General features: G+C 34.1%; 4 protein-coding genes across 6 annotated transcripts in view; 1 reads left to right on the forward strand and 3 right to left on the reverse strand.

Moving 5' to 3' along the window:
* The first annotated feature begins 5936 nt into the window (after positions 1-5936).
* Positions 5937-8597, forward strand: LOC21410352 (signal recognition particle receptor subunit beta). The gene is made up of 6 exons (XM_010102130.2): positions 5937-6231; positions 6369-6451; positions 6943-7029; positions 7258-7406; positions 7710-7841; positions 8123-8597. The coding sequence occupies exons 1-6, from the start codon at positions 6093-6095 to the stop codon at positions 8310-8312; spliced, it is 780 nt and encodes a 259-aa protein (XP_010100432.1). The 5' UTR covers positions 5937-6092; the 3' UTR covers positions 8313-8597.
* Positions 8598-9211: 614 nt separating this feature from the next.
* On the reverse strand, positions 9212-12814 carry LOC21410353. Its single transcript, XM_010102131.2, has 9 exons — positions 12621-12814; positions 11665-12016; positions 11213-11246; positions 10734-10955; positions 10447-10536; positions 10112-10177; positions 9935-10026; positions 9798-9845; positions 9212-9657 (listed from the first exon to the last, which is right to left on the reverse strand). The coding sequence occupies exons 2-9, from the start codon at positions 11985-11987 to the stop codon at positions 9540-9542; spliced, it is 993 nt and encodes a 330-aa protein (XP_010100433.2). The 5' UTR covers positions 11988-12016; positions 12621-12814; the 3' UTR covers positions 9212-9539.
* A 1456-nt stretch (positions 12815-14270) lies between these two features.
* On the reverse strand, positions 14271-18377 carry LOC21410354. 3 transcript variants are annotated; one of them, XM_024168185.1, is made up of 9 exons: positions 18208-18377; positions 17311-17659; positions 16158-16191; positions 15674-15895; positions 15311-15400; positions 15032-15097; positions 14855-14946; positions 14717-14764; positions 14271-14553 (listed from the first exon to the last, which is right to left on the reverse strand). In XM_024168185.1, the coding sequence occupies exons 2-9, from the start codon at positions 17637-17639 to the stop codon at positions 14448-14450; spliced, it is 987 nt and encodes a 328-aa protein (XP_024023953.1). In that variant the 5' UTR covers positions 17640-17659; positions 18208-18377; the 3' UTR covers positions 14271-14447. The 3 variants fall into 3 exon arrangements, with proteins under 3 accessions (XP_024023953.1, XP_024023954.1, XP_024023955.1); XM_024168186.1 differs by lacking the exon at positions 18208-18377 and adding an exon at positions 17755-18182; XM_024168187.1 differs by lacking the exon at positions 15311-15400.
* Positions 18378-19298: 921 nt separating this feature from the next.
* The window catches only part of LOC21410355 (CRS2-associated factor 2, chloroplastic), a 4023-nt gene continuing 184 nt past the window's right edge, over positions 19299-23137 (reverse strand). The window contains exons 1-6 of the mRNA XM_010102133.2: positions 22474-23137; positions 21771-21898; positions 21438-21663; positions 20985-21112; positions 20215-20359; positions 19299-19752 (exon numbers count right to left, since the gene is read on the reverse strand). The exon at positions 22474-23137 is cut by the window's right edge and continues 184 nt beyond it. Coding sequence (XP_010100435.1) covers positions 19355-19752; positions 20215-20359; positions 20985-21112; positions 21438-21663; positions 21771-21898; positions 22474-23137 — 1689 coding nt within the window. The 3' untranslated portion in view covers positions 19299-19354. The remainder of the gene's footprint in view (positions 19753-20214; positions 20360-20984; positions 21113-21437; positions 21664-21770; positions 21899-22473) is intronic.

A 23137-nucleotide genomic window follows, 5' to 3' on the forward strand; every position in this document is an offset into this window, starting at 1 on the left:
TCTATTTTTTTTTAATTAGACCTTTAGCTTAAGTTGAATATTAGGCTAAAAATGTTTGTTAGGTGTTGAACGAAATTTTGCCTCAACACCCGGAAAGAAAAAAACATTTTAAGCCTAAATGACCAATAATAATATGAAAATGGCTATTTATTAATTTTTGTTAACTTTCTTTACGTGGGTTCTTAGAGGCCTAATTTTTGTTGTGATTAGCATTTGCAGCAATATATACCAACCATAGTCAAATTAAAGGAGTTGACACACTCCATATATATATATGTGTGTGTGTGTGTGTGTTTAAAAGAATATTTTCATAGCCACATTTAGTCGACACTATACAGATGCTGTACTTCATTGAGTTAGCTCTTTTATACATATTATATATATATATTAATTTTCTTTCTTCTTTAATTTTGGTTCATTGGTTAGATCATGCATGAACATAAATACATCTATTTATTTAACTCGTTGATTTTCCTTCCAAAATGGGGAATCAACAAATTAAAAAAAGAAGAAGAAGTCACAAAATTGGATTTGGCCGTGCTCGTGAACCAGCACGAAGATCAGCATTCAAGACAATGATTTTTTTTTTCTCTTTATAACTTTAAAATATATTTTATTGGTTTGTAAACAATATGAAAATAGTTACATTTGCGGAAAACGTGGAAACGTTGAAAAAAAACACCGGTGGTCCTTTTTTTTTTCTTTTTTTTTTTTTCGTTTTTCCTCTTTGGGAGAGAATCAAATATAGTTGTCTTTTTGGTGCGTGCATTCATTTGAATAATAATGAGGCGATCACACGGATTCACGTGGGCAGACACCGCTGAATATTGACTTTGTACATGTCGTTTACGTTTGTAGTACATTAAATAAAAATAAAAATTCATAACTTCTTTGGTGTCGTATGAATTTTTATTTTTATTTTTTTTATTGACGCCCATCCTATTTGGACTTCCTCTTATACTTAACTCAATTTCACGGAATACAAATATGAAACTAAAAAAAAAATGAAGATATTTTAAGCTAAAGAATACTGTTGCGAAGATAGCAAGTGGTAGAAGTTTTTTTGTTTTTTTTTGTTTTTTTGTTTCCTGAAAAGTGGATGCTTGGAATTTGATTCAAGACAAGATAAATCAGCTACAAAACAACCGATAAATTTAGGACAATTGTCAATTCACAAAACATTAGATGAGCTAGAAAAAATAAAAGCAGCTAATATGTGGGCTACAAAATTTCCTTGACGGAAATGGTAAAAGTTTTAACGAAGTAAATCAATAAAAAAAATTGGTGCACTCACTTTTAAAGTATTTTTCTTAAATTTTTATTTTTTACTCTTAATTATTAATTTTTTAACTAATATAATTCTTTCACTAAAGGTATTAACATAAGTAAAGAATAAAAATCTAAAACCTATGTATTCTAAAGGACAATTGTCTCCTTTTCTCAGGTATCAACAATCAAGAATTACCTTTACTCTGGAAAAAAAAAAGGAAATTACCTTCTTTAGGAAAAAAAAAAAAAAAAAAAAAAACTATAATGCATTACCTTTAGATTGTGTACATAGAAGGCAAACTTTGGAATATTAACGACCATTACAGTAAAAGCTTGCAAAATTGTTAATAATCCTTTTTTAAAAATTCAATTCTTTAGAGAATTTGGAATGCAGACAATTAATTACGCTGCTATACGACGCGCCTTCTTGGAGAAAATCCAATGTTATTGATTCTTTGCTGCTCGGATAAGAAAACTTTTATTATTTTACTTCATCCCTATTAGTTTTTCCACTAGATAGAGTTTGACGTATAAAATTGTGTGGGACTCGATCTGACTGACACAAAAACAATATCTGTGCATACAAAACAATTTAATGAATCCTGTTAAAATTGTGGATGCCATACTTGGAATGTAAAACTGTAATTGGTTAAAAATGTGTAGGTGATATATAGGGTCTGTTTAATTTATTGATTCGAGTTGAGATGTGAATTTATATAAGAATTTTTTACTATAATAAAAAAATTAAATGTGACTGTTTATAAAATTTTTTTACTGTAACAAAACTCAAATTGGTGAAATGAATATGAGCATGATATTGCTGTTAGATAAAAGGCGGTGGTGTCGTTCATTGTGTAAGGGTATGCAAGTGAGGCAATCTCAGCAGGTTGGGGACAGCTCGATCATCTTCTAGATTGGTCTCTCAAATAACTTCTTTTCCTTCTTATATGGATTTGCTTTAGATCCTAACTGGATCCCAACTTTTATTGATGCAAGTACTCACTGCACCTAAGCAGCTTTTCATCCGAAGAACTCAAGTTATTTTTCGTGTTTGTGTACTTTTCACAACTCAAATCACAATTTAAATTTTTTTATATGAGATAAAATTCTAATAAAAAAATTAAATTTAAAATTTTATAAAAGAAAACATTGTAACACAGAAATTTGAGTTGTGAAAAGAACAATATATAAAAAAAGATGTCTATATTCGAGTCACCACTCGTAAAAATTAACACTACTCGTAACGAAATAGGAGCGTGCATTACTATGTCCACTGTGCGGAATTGGGACATTGAATATAACTCTTTATTGCTTTTTGTTTAGGAGAGGTACTCGTATGATGACCCCCTTTATATCATCAAATTATCAATAATGAGAATTTTTTAGTTGAGTATGAAAAAAATAATACCGATAAGGTTCTGTTTTGAACTATTAAAGGGTCGTTTATTTCATGTGTTTAAATTCATAATTTTAATTATGTTATAGTGTTTTTTTCTCATAAAAAATTTAAATTTTAAATGTTCACTGATTTGAACGCATGAACTAAAGTTTAGAATTCGAGTTTTGCTACAGTAAAAAATGTTCAGAAACAGTCACATCTAACTTTTTTACTACAGTAAAAAGCTCTCACATAAAGTCACATCTCAATTCAAATTAAAAACTCAAATCAGCGAACTGAACGAGCCCTTAATATGCCCTAAATTTGTATAGAATTTTCTTAATTTTACGTGCTTTTCAATTTAATATTTACTCAAATAAGATACCGAACCATAGAAAGCTCCATTATTAGAAGCGTTACTTTATGGCAAAGAAATCTATGTTGTTCCCCCACCCACCTCCCCCTCAAGCTAAAGGAGTACTTTTATATATCTTTATTACGTCATGTGAAATTTTTCTACCAACCTCCTCTTCGCCAATCTTTAGGAGATGACCTTAGGTTACGAAAAAACATGCTCGGACCAAAAGAGCATTATTGTGAAACAAAAGTTCATCAGCTTCTTCTTTTTACCTTTTTCCGTTCTAGGGAGCAAAAAAAAGTTCTATCTTTCTTTGAAAGTAAAGGGGGGAGAAAAAAAAAAAAAAAAACTCAGGAGAAAAAGAAAAGAAAAACAGAGTGAACGCCTTTGATATTTTCCCACCTGGATGGTGGGGACTGCAGATTCAATCTCGATATCATGGATAGAGATTTTTTTCCCCCTCTTCTTGGTTGTACTCTCTCTCTCTCTCTCTCTCTCTCTCTCTCTTAAAGTTTTTCATTTTGTATTTCTTCTTTATTTGTTGGTTTTGATGGTTGCTAACTTGCTGCCGAGTTCTTCATGGCAATGTTGTTTTTGTTTTGGCTCTCTCTCTCTCTAAAGTTCTTTTTACCATCGTTCTGATTGATTTATTTGTTGTCCGTTAGCTTGATGTTGTTTTTAAAATGTGTCGTTTTCTTAGGTTGTTGTCGGTTTTGTTGACATTGTCGTTTTTCGACTCATCGTTTTTATAAGTACTTTGTTGTTGTTTTCTTATGTTGTCTACCATTTTCAAGTTCTTTTGTCGTTTAAATGTGTAGGTGTCGTGGTTTCTAGTTTTAGGGTCGTTAATTGATTTAGTTGTCGTTTCATTTTGTTATCGTCTTTGGTTATTGTCGTTTCTTGTTAGGGTATAGTTTTCAATTTAAATTTATTTTCACTCTCTAAAATCAGTCGTCACTTAAGTATATATGTCGTTCTTAAAAGTTTTTTTCTCTTTCATTTTTTTGATGCTTTCGATGGTAGTAATGCTTATATCCGTGCTGTCGTTTTTCAAGTTTCTGTCATTCTTTTTGCTTACCGTAGTCATTGGTTTTGTCGTTTATTTTATGATTTCTTTCGTCTCCTAGCTCGTTTTAGTTGTCGTTTTCAATCTTTGGATCTTACATTTTTTGTTTTTTGATCTCAAATCAACATTTTTTTTTTGCAAACATTTTCCCATAAAAAGGCCTCTCTATATCCATTCATTGTCATATTTTCCTTAAATAGAAGTGAAAAGTTCTCACTGTGTTTGTAATTTGAAACAAATTAAACAGCTTAACATAGCCCGTTAAAAGTGCCTCTTTTTTTTTTTTTTTTTTTTTCCCTCTTGGGACTTTCTGTGGCTCATCATCAACTTCTTTTCCTGCCATTTTTCGTCCGTACAAAGGTGAATCTCTCTCTCTCTCTTCTTTCATATTTTTAGTTTTTTTTTAAAAACAAATTCCACGCTGTTTGGGTGCAAAGAAACTGTGAGAAAATCAAGTCAATTGCATTTAAATTTTATGAAAATAATTACATTATATGTAAAAAAATTTATTTGTAACCATTAAAACTCGTTAAAAACTTAATATTTTACACTCACTGTAATTATATATGTAAAAGTTTCGGTTATTATGCGATAAAAATATTATTATTTACTTTAAGTTTTAGAAACTATTTATCAATTTAAGTTTTAAGGACAAAAATTGTTAACGAAATTCAAAAACTAATATGTTAAAATAAATGGTTCAAGTATCAAAATGTTATTGTATCCAAAATCTCGGGACTAAACATGTCAATTACCCTTTTGCGATTATTCTCAGTCTAGACACTCCTCCAAGCAAAAGCGAAGAAGATTCCTCACCCTTCCTCTATTTTGCACTATTTTTTTTTTCATTTTTATTTAGGATAAATTTTATAAAATCTCATTGTTTTTTGTCACTTGAGTTAATATACCCTTTTAACTTTAAAATATGTATACTGTGTCCTCTAAATTTTATCATTTGTGTTAAGATGTCCCATAAAGTTAACTCTATTAAGTTTTTTTTAACAAAAATACTAATAAATACCCTTGAATTTTATCACTTATGTCAATATGTCCCATAAACTTTAAAATATACATATTTTACCTTTGAATTATGATATGTCTCCAATTTTTTTATTTTCATCTTGATTCTAACAATTTTTTGAACAGAAATATTGATATAACTATTAATTTATTAATTATTAATGATATTTAAGGTTTATTGAATACCTCCTCCTCTAAAAATGTTAATTAAGCACCAATTCTCAAATAATTAGTTGATTAGAAACAATAAAAAGAGAAAAAGATGATGAGCAAATATGTATAATGTAATAAATTTTGTTAGTTTTTTTCTTAATATTTAACCTAGATAAAAGTGCTCGGCATAAAATATGTTTATGCTTTATACATATATAGCATTTATAAATCTAAATGCGTTCATGTCATTTATTTTATTATACATTTTAAAAAAATTAAAATAAATCTTAAAAAACCCATTAACTTAACAAACTTTAATAGTCATATCAATATTTTTGTTTAAAAAATTGATAAAATGAAGATGAAGAGAGAAAAATCAGAGACATATCATAATTCAGAGGGCAGAACAAATATATTTTAAAATTTAAGGGGCATATTGACACAAATGATAAAATTTATAGAGTATTTATAAGTATTTTTGTTAAAAAAATTTAACAAAATTAATCTTAAAAGACATATTGACATAAATAATAAAATTTAAATGACATAATATACATATTTTAAGGATTAAAGGTTATATTGATATAAGTCACAAAATTTAGGGGATTTTATAAAATTTGTCGTATTATTTATTAATATACCTGTCATTTTCGAACAGGCTTTATTTCCACTTTTTTATTTTTTCAATTTGACCTCATCAGTTTATACTGTTAAGGCCTAAAGAAAAGTTCTCAGAACTTCTGATTTCCTTCCTAATTTTGCCCCTAAAGCGTTTCTCCTTCTCCGCGAGGAGACGAGGATTAGATTTCCCAGAAACTGAAACCCTAGAAAGCCCTCACTGAAGCACAATGGAAGGTTTCGAAGAGTGGAAATCTCAGGCCGAACAATGGGCGAGTCAAGCTCTCCAATACATTCACCAGATTCCCCCAAATCAGCTCTACGCTGCTTCCGGAGTTCTTCTCTTCACGATCCTTTTCCTCTTCTTCGGTTCGTTATTATTCCCTCGCGCTTTTCCGCGATTCTAAATCTATGTGCATGCGTTAATTTCGATTCGAGATTTTGAATTTTGAATTTTGATTTGTTCGTTTGAATTTCATTTTCCCTCATTTTGTTCCTCGTCGCAGTTCGTTTGTTCAAGCGCACCAAGTCCAACACCATTGTGCTTACCGGGCTTAGTGGTGCTGGAAAGACCGTTCTTTTCTATCAGGTAAGCATTGTCGCTTTTTGATGATTTTTTTTTCTGGCTATTGATAATATACTGCTTTTGGGTTCTAATTCTATGGAATTTAATGTCATTGAGCGGTTCTTCTGCATTTAATTTACTTGTTAGATCTCTTGGGAATTGGTAATTGAGCTTGAATTGTAACCATTTTTTTTTACGTGGACATATGGGTGTTAATGTTATTCTATTGTTCTTGTGAGTGAAATTTTATAAATTGATGCTATTCAAGAAAGCTAATAGGTTTGCTTTGTGTAGTTAAATTCTTCAAAATGGTGTTATTATTCTATTCCTTAGTTGTTTTTGTTTCTTGTTTTTTTTTTTTTGGGTACAAAAAAATGATTAATTTCTATGTCACCTGCATTATGCTTCTGTTTGAAGCCCCAGCCTTAAGTTAGAGTTGTGAACAATGACCTAGTTATGCTTTGTTTATTTTTGGTCTAATTCTTACCACATGATTGCCATTTCCCTATGGGCAGCTGCGAGATGGCTCTTCGCATCAAGGAACTGTTACATCAATGGAGCCAAATGAGGGCACCTTTGTTTTGCATTCTGAGAAAACAAAGGTGATGTATTCAAAATATGATGTTTTCAAATATATACTTTCCCAGAGATTTGATTTTGTGGTAATAATGCATAGTTTAATATTTGCTTACTTTCTATATTTGAGATCATATCAGGTGCAAACATTCTTTCCCGTATTCTTAGGGCTGCTTTTTTTAGTATTATTTATTTAAAATAGATTTATCTCACTAAAAATCTTTTTACCTCCCTCTTTTGGATGTCCTAAACAGAATGGAAAGACAAAGCCTGTCCATCTAGTCGATGTTCCTGGGCATTCTCGTCTTCGACCTAAGCTAGATGAGTTTTTGCCTCAAGCAGCTGGTGTTATTTTTGTGGTGGATGCTTTAGAATTTTTACCAAACTGTCGTGCTGCTTCAGAGTAAGATATTTCTTTATTTTCTGCTTTGCCTGTGTTTTTCCCCCCCTTTGTCTGAGATGCAGTTGCAGATATATTTACTCTTTTTTTTTATATGCTATTTTGTTATCCTGTTAGAATGTGTGCAATCCTCATAGGTCTTTCATGTTTAGAAGTGCAAATTATTGTATGCAACTGGTTGCAAGAATTGAGATTTTGGTTTTTCAATGCACTATGCTATGTGTTCTCGTGCGAACACGCACTAATGTGTGACCTACGGCTATGTGGTTGACTGGTTTCTAACGTTTGATACATTATATGCAAAAGGTACCTTTATGACCTTCTAACCAAGGCAAGTGTTGTGAAGAAGAAGATTCCGGTGCTCATTCTGTGCAACAAGACAGACAAAGTGACAGCACATACCAAGGAGTTTATCCGAAAGCAAATGGAGAAAGAAATGTAAAACTTCAATTTCTTGTTACCTTGATTGTCTTGTCTGTTACCTGTTTACTTTAATTTCTGCACATTATTTCGTCCCAATAGGTGGGGTTTTGTCATTATTTTACTTCGTATATAGCGGTCATTTTCAATGACGAGTCTTCTATTTTGTTTTGATAAAATCAATCTTCTTCCATAGCTACTTTCATGAAGCTTATAATTATTGTGATTTGACATGCATAATACGTGTTTGTTCTATATGTACAGATATCCTGACACATTTATCTTTCATTATCCTACAGTGACAAACTACGGACGTCAAGAAGTGCAATATCCGATGCCGATATTGCAAATGAGTTTACACTTGGGGTACCCGGCGAAGCATTTTCATTCTCTCACTGCTATAACAATGTCACGGTCGCAGAAGCTTCGGGTTTGAATGGTGAAATTTCTCAGGTGGAGCAGTTCATTATGGAGCATGTCAGGCCCTAGTTAGGTTTTCTATAACATCCCCTGATATCGAAATGTTTAGGCTTTTAAGCACTTTGCTTGAAGACCATCTCCTGATCTTTGGAAGCAAAGAGCCACAGAAAGCGAGGGAAAGAATGTAAAATCGTAGGCAAGAAAAAACAAGAGAGAGATCTCAAGTAATGTTTTGGCGAGTGAGAGGTCCTTCATAGTCGAAACAATGCCAGAGAACTGCTTTGGATGATCTATTGCAATTTGAAAATCTTCAGGTGGCACAATTAAATTACATGGCGGCTGTTTCTATTTGAAGTTCTTGATGCTTTTCTGCTTATTTACTATTTGTGTTACTTTTTATTTCGTTCTTGTTATGGTTTCATGCACGTTGTGCTTTGATTTGGACAACGAGAACGAATCGAAAAGTTTCTAAACATGGACAAATAATGGCATGTGGCCGTTCAAACGAAAGGGTAAAAATAATAAGTGAGAAACGACTTGTGTTAATCATTTTGCTATCGATGAAAGCTAGAATGTGTTGAGTGGGATTTGAATTTTTGATCCCACGCCTTTTATAACAAGAATGTCGTTAGAAAAAGGGTAAAGCCAATAAGAGGAAACGACATGTGTTTAATCATTTTGCCAATTGCCATTTATAAAAACTAGCGTGTTGAGAGTGGGATTTAAACCCACGCCGTTTGTAACAATAATGTCGTTCAGACAAATAGGTAAAAATAATAACGAGAAACGATATGTGTTTAACCGATTTGCCATCGATAAAGTAAAAAAAGCGAAATGTGTTGAGAGGGGCTTTCGGACCAAAACCTTAATCTGGCGCCTTAGACCAACTCGGCCATCTCAACAGATGCAAGTACGCTAGAAAATTACTTGTGTAAAACAATGTGCCATCGCATTACATGTTAAACCAATTCTACAAGAAAAGTATATGTATTCACCACATAACTTTGCAATTTACGTACAAATATAACCGAGGAATATGTACCACTTTCCTTTTATATTTTCACCCCTAAAGCAAAAACTAAGATGTGTATTTATCTCCAAGATTTTAGTGAAGCAAGTATTGAACCCCTCAGAATAAAGAGGGTCGCATTGAGCTACTATTTTTATCCTCTATCCAGACCAGAAAAGGGAGGAAAAGTATGTTAGTTGTTCTTTCACATGAAAAATGGTGTAGCTATTGTGGTTACGGCCATGATGACACAAAGAACAGAATTTGGCGTCTCCTCCTTTACATCCTCACCTCATACTCTGATAAGACTCCGGGAACGATCTCGACATCAAGACGTTCTTAATCCTAATAATCAAAGCAAAGATGCCATAGCATGGTATATGCATCAGCCCTACTCCAATGTACCTGTGAAGTCCATCAAAACAAGATTCATAAATTGGCTCATTGTTATATTTGGTAGTAAAAGTTTCATTCCTAGTAGCTTGATCTGAATTTCTCAGAAGTTGTCTGTCTATGGAGAAAACAAACTACTAACAAGAACTTACCATAAGGGAGCGTATGGGGATGATAGGTCAAGGAATGGATAAGGCCACCTGCAGCAAGAATTGTGATTATTATGAAGCCATGGTTAAATCTGTTTGATAAAAGAGCATGGAATGGAAATTCAAATAATGGCTTTTACCACATCGAAACGCAAGCGTGGATTATCCACTGAAAGATCACAAATATTCCTGTCCATAGCACAAAGTATGCAGCCCGAAACAATGGAAACCGCTGCAAGGAGGAGATTGTTGCAAAATCACAATATCAGGAACTAGACGAAGAGAAACCTATTACTCAACCAGGATTTTACTCTTACCAAAGAATTCAATATCATGTCACCGAGCAGGAAAAACGCATTGAGTGAGTGCATACTGACCATCATCTGCAATTAAGATGTGAACAAGTTGGTCAGAGGAAATTAAGGTCTATTGAGTAATTAGCTGTGAAATTGATATCTTGTCTCAATACTAAAAGAATGATCAGTGTAACAAATGCTACGCCAATTGGACATAACATAGAATTGATCAACCCTTTCACAAGTAAAATCAGTTCTTCAAAACTCGAGTGACATTAAGAGAAAAATTCAGTCAGGAAGTGAAAAGCATTCGAACTTGATGTATGGTTTATGTAGGTGGATGCTTCAATACTTACAAAATTTAGTTTGTAATCTTTAGAAGTCAAAAATGGATAAAGAATGAGCCAAAACATGCAGTCAGTGAGCGCCACGGCACCAGCACACACCTGTAGATAGGGAAAAGGGGGAAAAAAAAGAAAAATGAAAATGAAGATTTAGTTCTCTAAAATACTGATATGAAAGCACATACTAATACATCAGAAGAGCTTTAGATACAGTTGGCAGAAAAATTGTTGCAAGTCATAGATCTCAAGTAAAGAAATGAGAAAAAGAAATAGAGGCTGTTAACAAAAGAAAAATCCACCTGAAAAGTAATTTGGAAGATGTAAGTCCAGACACCTGCAGTTTGGTAAGCATGATGCTCTTCATGAGAGTATAAATTTTTTGGCAAATTTGACGTTTCTGAAGTCTCCCCAAGGCTAGGAGCTACATAAGTGCCTCGCTCTGCGTCCAATCCGATATTTCCATCCTCACCTATTCTACTCTGATATTTGCGACATCCATAAATGGAAAGTGAAGATCCAAGCTGCAAAAATGAAACCAAATCTTAAGCAACTTAAGAACAATGACAACCAAGAACACGAAAACTTTAGGAACTGCCCTGATTAACAGCTCACTTAAACGACCAAAAAAATATGAGGCCCAGTTGTCCCTAAGTTTTCCCTCATGAACTGAACAGTAAATATGTCCCATTTAACATCTTCAATAGAATGATCTAATCGGTAATCAAACAGAAGCTTAAGCAGTCCAGAAACAAACGAAGGATATTTTCAACTTTCATACCGCAAAATATACAGTGACCAAAGCAAATGTCCACCTGTACAGAACAGTAGAAGGAAAAAGAATATTATCAGTAAAATAGCAGGAATTTTGTTTGGGTGATCAAATTGAAAGTCAGATATTTTCTCATTCTAACTTGCAACTATGTTATCTCCGGTCTTTCCCCCATTATTCTTTGGATCCAAAAGAACATCTATACTAAATGCAAGGATGCTCAAAAAGTTGAGTATTGTTTTACGTTCAGGGAAGATTTTAGAACTTCACAAGTTGCTCCAGGTTAATAAACTGAAGTTTGTCAGTAGCATCATAGACTCAGCTCTATGCATTAAAATGCGATATAAGTTAACTGAATCAAACTTCTAACTAGAGTAGACAATTCACCAGCCTCTCCTATTCTCTTACAATAAGGTTTTTACATTGTTCAAAAAGGATCGGAATAAGGCCAGGAGGCTTACTGAGTATAAAAGTAGAAAATGGCAGCTCCATCAAGAACAAGATTGGCGAAGAGCAACGAAAAGAGCGCAATGAAAGCAACAATCCTGTAAGTGAGCAGCCAAGCGGGATGTATTCCCTTGAGACATGTCGTCCAGGCTTCATCCTCATGCAGATAACCTGCTGTTTCTACCTGTTCCTCTCTCCTCTCTGACCGCGAGCTTTTGAGGCCTTCATATTTCCAAATTAAGTAAGATGCAACCACCATAGTGGTAAAGATCCACAGAGCACAGAGGAAGAACCTCCAGTTCAGCCAATAACTCGGTGCCGTGGTGTCGGCCGTCATGACTGGCTGCCAAGAATGCTCAGGTGATCCTGTTAAGAAACCCATCACTTTATTGAACTGACTCTCCAAATTATGTTCTCTATATAGATCTATATCTCCTTTGAAAGGAAAATAGAACTCCACAAGAAAAACGAGTAAAACTAATTATCAAAACCCAGATAGAGTTTTGATAAACTTAGACAAATTATCACAACCAAAAGTCAAAATCTCCATTTAACCTTTTATAATGGAACAGTTTAAGAGGAAAAATACATAATTTGTTCAAAGAAAAATGAATTGATGACACTAAACACTTGAATTGTCAAAAACTACATAAATTCAAATGATGTGCAAACAACCAACAGAGTTGGAAAGCATAATAAGGAATCTCAAAAACCCAAAAACGACAATCGTGTGGACACTAAAGTGATTAAAAATTTTGACATTTGAATTATTTGGGTTATAAAAATAGATTGAGCACGCAATGAACAAATACCATATCAAAGGACCGAAAAGGTTTTTCCTGAATATATGCAATAAAACAAAAGATTCGTTGCTTTTATTCGGGTTTTAAGTTTTAATCCAGAAAAGGCGGCGATCACATTGAAACGATGATACAAACGTTGACACGGTTCCAAAGAAAAAGAAACTTACAGAAATGCAAAGGATGCTTTGCTTCTTGCCTTACTCTTCCAGTAATCTCCTCTCCGACAAGAGAAGAGAGAGAGTTACCATTTGTGGGATTGAAGAAGATTCGCAAGAGAAGACAAATAAACTTTTCCCGTCGAATTATTTTTGGTGAACTTTTTTTCATTTATTTTTAAATATGAGTTTACAGGTAGTTTTGTGTTCGCAATCGCATTGGCTCTAGAGAGAGCTAGCATAGCCACGTAAATTAATCCAGGTGGATGGAAGAAAAAGCAACGTTTTTTTTTTCAGTAAATTGTATTATTGCACCTCAAATTATTTATTTTTTACATAATGCATCTCATATTTTTAATTTTAATAAACTGCGCTCTAAACTTTAAATCAGTTACAATTTAAGTTTAATAGATAACGAATGCAATCAAATTGAGGTTTAAAACAAGTAATTCGCACATAAAATGTAAAGATGATCTATTTTTAAACCATATCACGTGTAAATCTCGTATCTTGAATTATCAATTTGATAAGAAAAGTAGCTAGTGGACTTTAATTGCAATTGATTTTAAAACTTAACATGTAATTTACTAAAATTAAAAACTCAAGACCTATTATGTAAAAATTGAATAGTTTAAGGTGCAACAATGCCATTTACTCTTTTTTTTTTTAATGAAAGACGTTTCTTTTTTATTTTTATTTTTTTTAATCTGAACGTTTCTTTTTGGTTTTTTTGTGTTAGTTGTTCGTTTGCTTGTGTTTTTAATTCTTTGGGAATGTGATATAAGCCAATGCCTTGTCGTGCAATTTTTTTTTCAAGGAATATTGTCTTTTTAGATATTTTAGCTAAAGATTGGGGGCAAATATTTTATAGGCAAGTCTTGGAGTGTAAAACTACTAAAATAAATGGTTTTTTTTATTTGTCATTTTTTATATCCTACCATGTATCTTTTTTGATGTATCATAGTTGGAACCTAATATTTTGAATTTATATTTACTGGTAATTCTTATACTTTCTTTTAGACAATATAGTTATCTTTAACCATGAAAAGGCATGAATGCATTTTCCTTCTCAATCTTCAAAGTTAGTAATTTCTCGAAAGATTTACAATTTGGTTATTTCTCTTAAAAAAAATTGCATTATTCACTGCTCACAGTTTACATAAAAATTTCAATCAAGGCACTAATATGTGGGCCTTTTTAGAACAAAAACTAACGGACGTGTTTAAAACTCGTTTCAAAATGATTTTATTTTTTGTATGAAAATAAAAATGAAAACGTTTTTAATCTCAGACATAAATTACTTTTAAAAATACGTTTAGTAGTTTTATCAAGAGATTATTTTCAACGTAAAAAAACCCATTAATGTTTCTCTTTCTCTCTCTCTGCTCGAGAGAGGAGAAAACGAAAACAAAAAATGAAAAACGACTAAAAATCATTTTTCATTTCTCTCTTATTTTACACTAAATTAAAAAATCATTTTCATTTCCGTTTTTTTTTTATTGTTTCAAACGCCGTTTTGAAAATGTTTTTATTTTTTCTTTCTCAAAAAACGTGAAAAATAAAAATGGGATCAATTCCAAAACGGCATTTCATGTACAAATCTTTCCTTTGTTTTGTTTTGTTTTGTTTTTTTGTTTTTTTTTTTTTGTGGCTGAACCGGGAAGTCGAACCGTCAGAACGAGTTCTGTTTGAGTCAGCTATTAATCGTCTCCATTCCCATCTCTGTAAGGCCAAAAAACACAACTAAAGAGAACAAATGTGAGTTCACATGAAAGAAAGTATGGCTTTTGTGGGAATGGCCCTCCTGCTCACACAAAGCACTGAATTTGGAGTGGTACTCTAATAAGATTCCGGGACCGATCTTGATAACAAAACGTTCTTAATCCTACTAATGAGAGCAAAACTTCCATAGCACGGAATGTGCATCGCTGCCACTCCAATGTACCTGTAAAATCCGCAAAGAGGAGACACATGAGTGGGATAATCACTTTGTTTAGTAGTAGAAGTTTCATTTCTAGTAACTTTTGGGGACCTGAATTTTCTCACAAACCGTCGTTACTTGTTTATCTATGGCTAAAACAGATTAATAACAACTAAAAAGAACATACCATAAAGGAGCATATGAGGATGATAAGTCAAGGAATGAATAGGGCCACCTGTAACAAGAAGTGACATTTTTTTTTAAGAAGCCATTGTTAAATCTCTTTAAAAAAAAAGCATGACATAGAAGTTTATATGGTTTTTACCTCATCGAAACACAAGCATGGATGATCCATTGAATGATCACGAATATTGCTGTCCACAACATGAAGTATGCAAACCGAAACAACGGAAACCGCTGCAAGGAGGAGATAACTGCAAAATCACATAATAGGGAACTACGGAGGAAGAGTATATAACACCAACAAGGAATTTACTCTTACCAAGCAATTCAATATTGTGTCACCGAGTAGGAAAAAAACATTCATTGAGTGCATGCTCACAGTCAGCTACAGTTAAAATGTGAACAAGTTGGTCAGATTAAATTAAGGTTTCTGTAAGTAATTAATTTGCTGCGAAACTAATATACAATTTCTCAACACTTTCCATGACATTTACGCTTAAGTAAAATCAGTTCTTAAGTGAAATGAAGCAAAACTAAGTCAGAAAGCGAAAGGTGCAAGTAGTTCCACTCTCGTCTCAATGGTTACTCTAATACTTACAAAATCGAGTCTGTAATCTTTGGATGTTAAAAATGGATAAATAATGAACCAAAATACGCAGTCAGTGAGCACCACAGCACCAGCAGAGACCTGAAGAAGAAGAAGAAGAAGAAGAAGAAAAAAGATCTAGAAGTTCTCCGGAACAATTGGAAAAAGTGGAAAGAAAGAGAGAGAGAGCAACTCAAATAGAGGCTTTGCTTTTTTCCATTATCCGTTTTGCACATCCCAGAAAGTCTTTTTAAGTTAAAATAACAGGTAAAGATATGAGAAAAAAAATCCAGTCTACTTGATACTACAAGAAAGGAATAAAGGAAGTAGATGAGTCAAAAAGTCCACGAGAAAGGTATCAAAAGAAAAATTTACCTGGAAAACAATTTGGAAGATCTTGATCCATACACCTGAAGTTTTCCAAGTATGATGCTCTTCATGAGCATCCCAATTTTTTGGCAAATTCGATGTCTCTGAACTCTCCTCAAGGATATGAGCTCCGCAAGTTCCTTGCTCTGCGTCCAATCTGATTTTTGCATCACTACTAAATCTACTGTGATATATATGACAGCCATAAATGGAAAAGAAAGATCCAAGCTGCAAAATGAAATCAAAGCATAAGCAACTAAAGAACAATGACACTCGAGAACATTGAAAGATGAGATTTGACAGTCAATTGTCTCTAATGTTCCCCCATGAGCGAATAGCAAATTGTCCTATTTAACATCTTGGATAATTTGAATTCATCAGCGGAACTTAATGACAGCTTATTCATTCCAGTTGACAGACAAAATGATCACTTCAATTCAAAATTCTATTTAATCTACTGAGAGGAAGATCCTTCAAATGAAGATCATACCGCAAAATAGACTGTGACCAAAGCAAAGGTCCACCTGTTCAGCAGAGTAGAAAATAAAAATAAGAAAACAAAAGTATCAGTAAAATATATATTTTTCCTTGTGGATCAAACTTGAATAAAATGAGCTCGTTACTGCTTGTCTTTAACAGTCAAGCATATTAATATTATCTCTGGTGTTTCCCACCCTAGGAAGGTAAACCGTAAAGGTGAACGTTATATAACTTTCCAGGAAGATTTTAGAAATGCATAGATTGCACCAGTATAATAAACTTGGTGATGATCAATTTCTAGCATGGTCAGACTCTATTGCTTTCCGAGGCCACATAACATCAGGCGGTGTGTTTAGTAAAAGTGCATAAAAGTATTTTACAATGCTTAACCAGTAGACACCAAGGCACTTTTAAAGTTATTTTGAAAAGTTAGATTTTTAACTCTGAACTTTTGCTTTTAGCTTTGCTATAAAAGTAATATTTCTTTACGAAGCGCATCAATTCCAAACACATTGCTCATTCATTTGGTTTATGAGTTTGAACAGAATGTTTGAAAAGAAATTCATATTTGTTTAAATTTTTGTGAGAAAAAAACTATAGCAATAAAAGGGTTTGAACCAAAAGTTTTTAGTTCAAAACCTATGAAACAAAGGCTTAAGTCTCAACTACACAGATTGAAAAGCATCATAACATGAACCAGGTAGTGTGTTTAATAAAATTGCATGAAGGTATGGTACTTTGCATAAACACCGGTGCCTTTTTTTTCATACACAATACACGATCGAACTCGGACCCTCCAAAACCAAGCCCCATTCTACCTTCCCTACCCATGTAGTTTGATCTAGTGGTCATTGGTTGATTATGCTCTCTCACAATAAATTTGAATATAAAAAGTTCCTGCCAATGGGTTCTCTCAAAAAATTTGAATTCAGAATCAAAATCACTGACTTGAACCCATGAATCAGACATGCCTTTAACTTTTTGCTTCAACAATCCCAAACCAAGCCTTAGTTATACAATTTGAAAAGCATCATAAGGCAAATGATACATCTCCCTAAATGGGCACCCAATTAAAGAACACAACTCACCAGCCTCACCAAATATCTTTACAACAAGATTCTTACACAGTTCTTAAAGGATCAAAACAAGGGCATGAGACTTACTGGGTATAAAAGAAGAAGATGTCACCTCCATCCACAACAACATTGGCAATGAGCACTGACAAAAGGGCACCGAAAGCGATGATTCTGTAAGCAAGCAGCCAAGCAGGATGTTTTATTCCCTCCAGACATGTCTTCCAGGCTTCATCATTCTCGTGCCCAGAACTTGCTGATTGCTCTTCTCTCCTCACAGGTCTTGAACTCTTGAAAGGCAGAACTTCATATTTCCATATCAAGAAAGCTGAGACTACCATAGTGGTGAAGATCCATATAGCACAGAAGAAAAACCTCCAGTTCAACCAGTAACTTGGGGCTGTTGTGTCAGCAGCCATGGATGGCTGCCAACTATGGTCTGCAGATTAGTCAAGATTTAAGAAGAAACCCAAAAACACCATATTTTTAGCCCAAAAACACACACATAAAGAGTCGAATTCATAGCTAACAAACCGAATTGGCGGGATTCGAACTCTAAACCTTAATGTCGAAGTTAAGGGGTTAGGGACCAAAAAGAGTAACCCTTTGAGAAAGCGAAAGGCGTACAAAATGAAAGGAATTCAAAATATAATCAGAAGATTAGAATCCAAATCCAATGATGACCATCTTGAAGCCAATAAACAAGAAAAGGAAAAATTGGGAGTGGAATTATTTTGTATAGGAAATTAAAATAAAATAAAATAAATCCAGGCGAGGAACAAACACTGTAGAAAGGGCCGAGAAAGGTTGGTCTGAGTACATGCAATGAAAAGCAAAGAAAGAAAACGCACTTTGACCTTTCGGTTTCGAACCAAAAAGGCCGTGATATGATCAGACTGAAACGAGAATATATATATATATATATATATATGTATGTATGTATGTAAAATAAAAAAGAATAGGGAAGCTGGGAATTGTGATACTTACGCCTCGGTCCCTATGTTTTGAAATTCGGCTTTTTATTCCTGATATCTGAGTTGTGGAAGAAGATTAGTGGAGAAGACAAATATATAGCTTACCAATAAACTGGTAAACAAAGACCAAGCCACGCTGAAAATTGTACAACTAATCATTTCCGTACACATTATTGCAAATAGGATGAGTCGCAGCAAATTTGGTTGAAAGATTTGACGATATTTTCAGCTTTTCATTGATGACTGAGGAGGATACTTTCTGAATTTACCATAAATAACCACTATTTTATGGATCCTTATTTTATAGCACGATAACCAAAGTTTTTACATAAAGAGCAATATTTATGCAAAACGTTATAGTAGTTAGACTTTTTTAATTTTATTTATTTGAATTTTCAGTTTTAAATTTTTATAGTTAAATTTTTTTTAAAAATATTACATTTAATTTTTTTATTATAAGTAAAAATTTTAAAAAATATCATATCTTAACTTAAATTAAAATTTTAAATTCACGAAGCGAACGAGATCTTAATTAATTTTTTAAAACATGATTACCTCTATGAAACTTTGGCAATCTTTATTCAATTTGAACATCAATACTTAAAAAGTTCCAAAAATAATGTCAAAATTAAAAACTCGATAATCAAAGTTCACAATGCTTATAATTCAATAACTAACGGTGTAAATAATCATTTTTTAATAATATTTTAGAATATTCATTTGTCTTATTTTGATTCTCAACTTTCTTTCTTAGAGTTCTAACTATTTTAATATTGAGTTGGTAACTTTTCATCTCTAAAAAGACTATCTAATTTTTTTTTTTTTAAATACTATAATTACATTAGCCTTGGCATGGAGTGTGGAATAACTCTACAAAATAAAAATTAAACACATAAAAGATTTGTGATCCATTTGGTAAATGTATTTAAACTATGATTATGAGTGTTTTCTTTCAAAAAGAACTTGCATTTAAAAATTTCCCAAAATCCTGCAATGAATTAGTATTACTGACTTAAATGTGTGAACTAAGCGGGCCATTAATCTGTCAATACCAACCTGATTTTGTCACTTTTTTTTCAGCGCTGAAACAATAATGGATTTACATTTTCAAACGTTAAAGCACACACTTCACTAACCCAAAAGGATGCCATTGTTGCATGTCAATCTTGGCTGAACTTTTTGGCAATTACATCAACGGGTAATGAACCCAAAGGAAGTGAGGAGTCACTATCATAATAGACATCATCGTTTTCTTCATCATAATCATCAATAAAATCATCATTATCATCGTCACTTTGAGAAAGGTATTCAGATTCTTCCATTGAGCTGCTAGTACCGTCTTCACCTGACACGATCAAAGCTGGATAGGAGTGCTCTGTGGCCTGTGAAATGCCCTCAAATTCCTCCACTTTCATCAAAAGTGCATCAGGGCCAAGATTAATTTCATCCAACAATATAGCTTTGTTTGATTCAAGTGCACGCTTCCACAGGGACAGCATTTTGGGGCTTGTTCTCACTGTTTGGGTGTCTGGATCGCCACTATCATCATTATCCTTGCCTGAAAATAGATCATGAAAATATCAAGTAAGAGCCACAGCTTAATGGAATCAGTCAAGCGGTACAACAAGTAGCTAATTTAATGTACTTCCTGCAGAATTCAAATTCTAGGATAGCTTCTTTAACTTTTCAAAAAAGAAGGTTGGTATTTAACCTGCTTTTCGGATGTTATCTTGAAAGAACTATGCATTTCTTGCAGGTGGGTTTTCTAATCGAGTTCATCTACTGGACTCCGGTGCAAGATATTTTAAGGGAATGAGAAGATTGTATTGTTCATAAAAATTAATATGCTGTTATGCCCATTCTTAATCAAGAGCTCTACCAATCATTTATAAGAAGGCTAAGGTGTGTCATATATGAGTTCAGAAACAGTCATAAAAGCCACCTCTTCAATTTTTAATTGTTATGATGTATGGTTTTCTACAATTTCTAGGCATTAGTCTGACTGCCCTCTACTGCATACCTGATCTATGCAAATCAGACGTTACAACGTCATTCCCTAGAATTGAAGGTATAGAAACATCTCGGTACATTGATTTCCAATCGGATCCTCTCCACATCAATATCTGTTCATCATCAAAGGATAGCAGCACGCAGGGAACCAACTCCTTGAAATGGATAAAGAAATGTTGAAAAATAATTCAGGTAATGCTAATTAATGGATATAAACACCAACAGATGACAATAAGTGACTACTTGATTTAGGAAAAAAAAAAAAAGAAAAAGGTAACTAGTTTGTACTTTAAGGTCCCGTTCTTTTCGCTGATTTGAGTTTAGAATTCGAGTTTTGTTATAGTAAAAAGCTCTCAGAAATAGTCACATCTAGCTTTTTTGCTACAGTAAAAAGCTCTCACACAATATTGCATCTCAACTCGAATTAGCGAACCGAACGGACCCTAAGTTTGTGTTGTACACTAACGCTTCAATGGTTGTCCGAAACTTGATACCTTTTGACAGATCCCTTTAAATGTCATACTGCTATGAGTTCTTATGCCCCGTTCATTTTACCAATTCGAGTTTAGAATTTGAATTTTGCTACAGTAAAAAGCTCTCAAAAACAGTCACATCTAATTTTTTCACTACAGTAAAAAGCTCTCAAATAAAAACACATCTTAACTCGAATTAAAAACTCGAATTAGCGAACTAAACGGGCCCTATGGTTACAAACCTTTAATAATGCGTTGATCTAAATTCTAAACTTGAATAGTTGGGGAACAACAAATGATTACAGACCTTAAGCTTGGCACCTAACTTCTTGTAGTCACTTGCATGCATCCCCTTGCAGTCAATCTTCACTAAGGGACTTCCTTCAAAAGCATGTCTAACATCTTTCACCAGGGAGATGTAGACTCCATTTTTGGCTGTAGTAAAACAAACGAACATCAAATTCTCAGTGAATAGGTAGTGTTTGGGAGCAAGAAAACATGAGCAAACATTGGGGGTTAGATTGTAGAAAGGTGAACCCAGATCATCCTTAAATAGGAAACACCACTGGTCTTGCTGCGCAAATTCTGCCATTCTTCTGGAACAACAACAGGCATGCTATCTCATGATTAAAAAAGATGCTTGCCATCCTATTGGCCGGTTACCATAAACAAGATTAAACAAAGCACAACATAGCCATAAATACTGAACTCTACAACAAGATCATGGACGCATGATAATATGAGCAGAGGTGCAATTTACCTAATTTACAGATTGGCAAAAGCTTTTTTCCCTTCATCCGTAACTCATTGGCTTCATCTTTTGTCAATCCACCAGGAGCCTCTTGGATAAGTTTGGGGTAGACCGGTGCAGCTGGTTTCCACAGCATCACGGGGTACTGTGGACGATTAGCATAGTTGTAATTCCTGCCACGGAATAGATAAACTGCACCTCCAGCTCGATTAATGATTTTTCCACCAGTTTTGTTCTGTCATCACAAACCTCACTTTCAATGATAAATCAATCAAGTGGATGTAAATGCCTACAGAAAATTGCTAAAATTCGCTAAAAACCAGAAAGCTAAAAAATTCATACCTCAATATGTTGGCAAACATTATCCATATCCACAGTGGGAACACCTTTGCAACGGATTTTACACACAGGCGTCCGCTTCCAATGCGAATGTATTAGCTCCAACATGTTATGCGTTAAACCATCCCTTCCTATTCCAGACAATAAAGCAACCCGATGAATTAACCATATATAAGCAACGATTCATTCAAAATTTTGTCTCCAAATATCGATTTACATAGCTTATAGTCCCAAAGTTCTGCCTTTGATGATCAATTTTCTTGTTCATGAAAAAACTTTTCTCTGTATTGTTTATAATGTCCATGTCACGCCACTTCAAAAAATGGTTCTGTTCGGCAATGGAATCGTGGAAATTTGGATTTTCTTTCTTTGGATCCCTAAAGGTGCTTATGATATTTTGGCTCCAAAAGCTACTTTTGAGGATGTTTAAATAATGAGTTTTGATCCTCCATTAAGAATATAATTTAGTTAGTAAATAACAGAAATACCATTAAAATCTCTCAAAAATATATAATTTCTTAGGCTGAAGAAGAACTTCTCTACTTCTGCAGTCTAAAAGCATAAATAATCATTCTAACACTTCGTAATTAATGATTAATGATTCAAAACTAATGTAAATGTTCATGAACCACCCTAAACACAAAAACTGATTCAACTTGCAAAGAGCCAGAAGTGAGTAAATTAAACAAACACGAAGAAGGCATACCGAGATTAACCTGGCGATTAGACGACAAATGAGGCTTAATAAGCATCTTAATCTCCCATTTCTTCAGAGGCTCTCCGAGAATCTCTTCCTTCGTCTTCCTCACCTTCGGATACTTCCCGAACGGGAACGGCCCCGGCATCTCCATCTGCTTCACTCCCTCCGTCCCCCGCGGCGGCGGATTGAACGAATCGAGGAGCGGAATCTTCCGATTCCTCTTCTTCTCCTTCGCGCTCTTCAGCGGAGCCTTCCCGGTCCACGGCCTCGGCATCGTCGGCGGCGCGAACGGCAAGAACGCCGGCTCGCGAATGGCCAAGGGCTTCACCTTGGGGGTCTCGGAGTAGCTGTACTGGAACTCGAACGGCGCGCCGGGGAGGAGATAGGAGACGCCGGAATCGCCAATGACGACGGAGCGTCCGTCGTCCGACGCGATGACGCCGTCCCTGACGGGCTTGTAGTAGTTGGAGCGGCGGTGGACGGACTTGAGGGCCGGATTGGGCGGTGGTTTTGAGGAATTTTGTGGTACATTTTGGGGTGGTTTTCTGCGTTGGGATTTGAAAGAAGGTGGGTATTTGGGGATTGGGATCGGAGGTGAAGGAGACGATGAGGTTGATGGAGGTTGGTCGTTTGGGGGCGGTGTTGAAGGGAGGGAGGAGAAGAGGTTTAG

The sequence above is a fragment of the Morus notabilis genome, unplaced genomic scaffold (genome assembly GCF_000414095.1).
Source record: "Morus notabilis unplaced genomic scaffold, ASM41409v2 Scaffold99, whole genome shotgun sequence".
Taxonomy (NCBI): domain Eukaryota; kingdom Viridiplantae; phylum Streptophyta; class Magnoliopsida; order Rosales; family Moraceae; genus Morus; species Morus notabilis.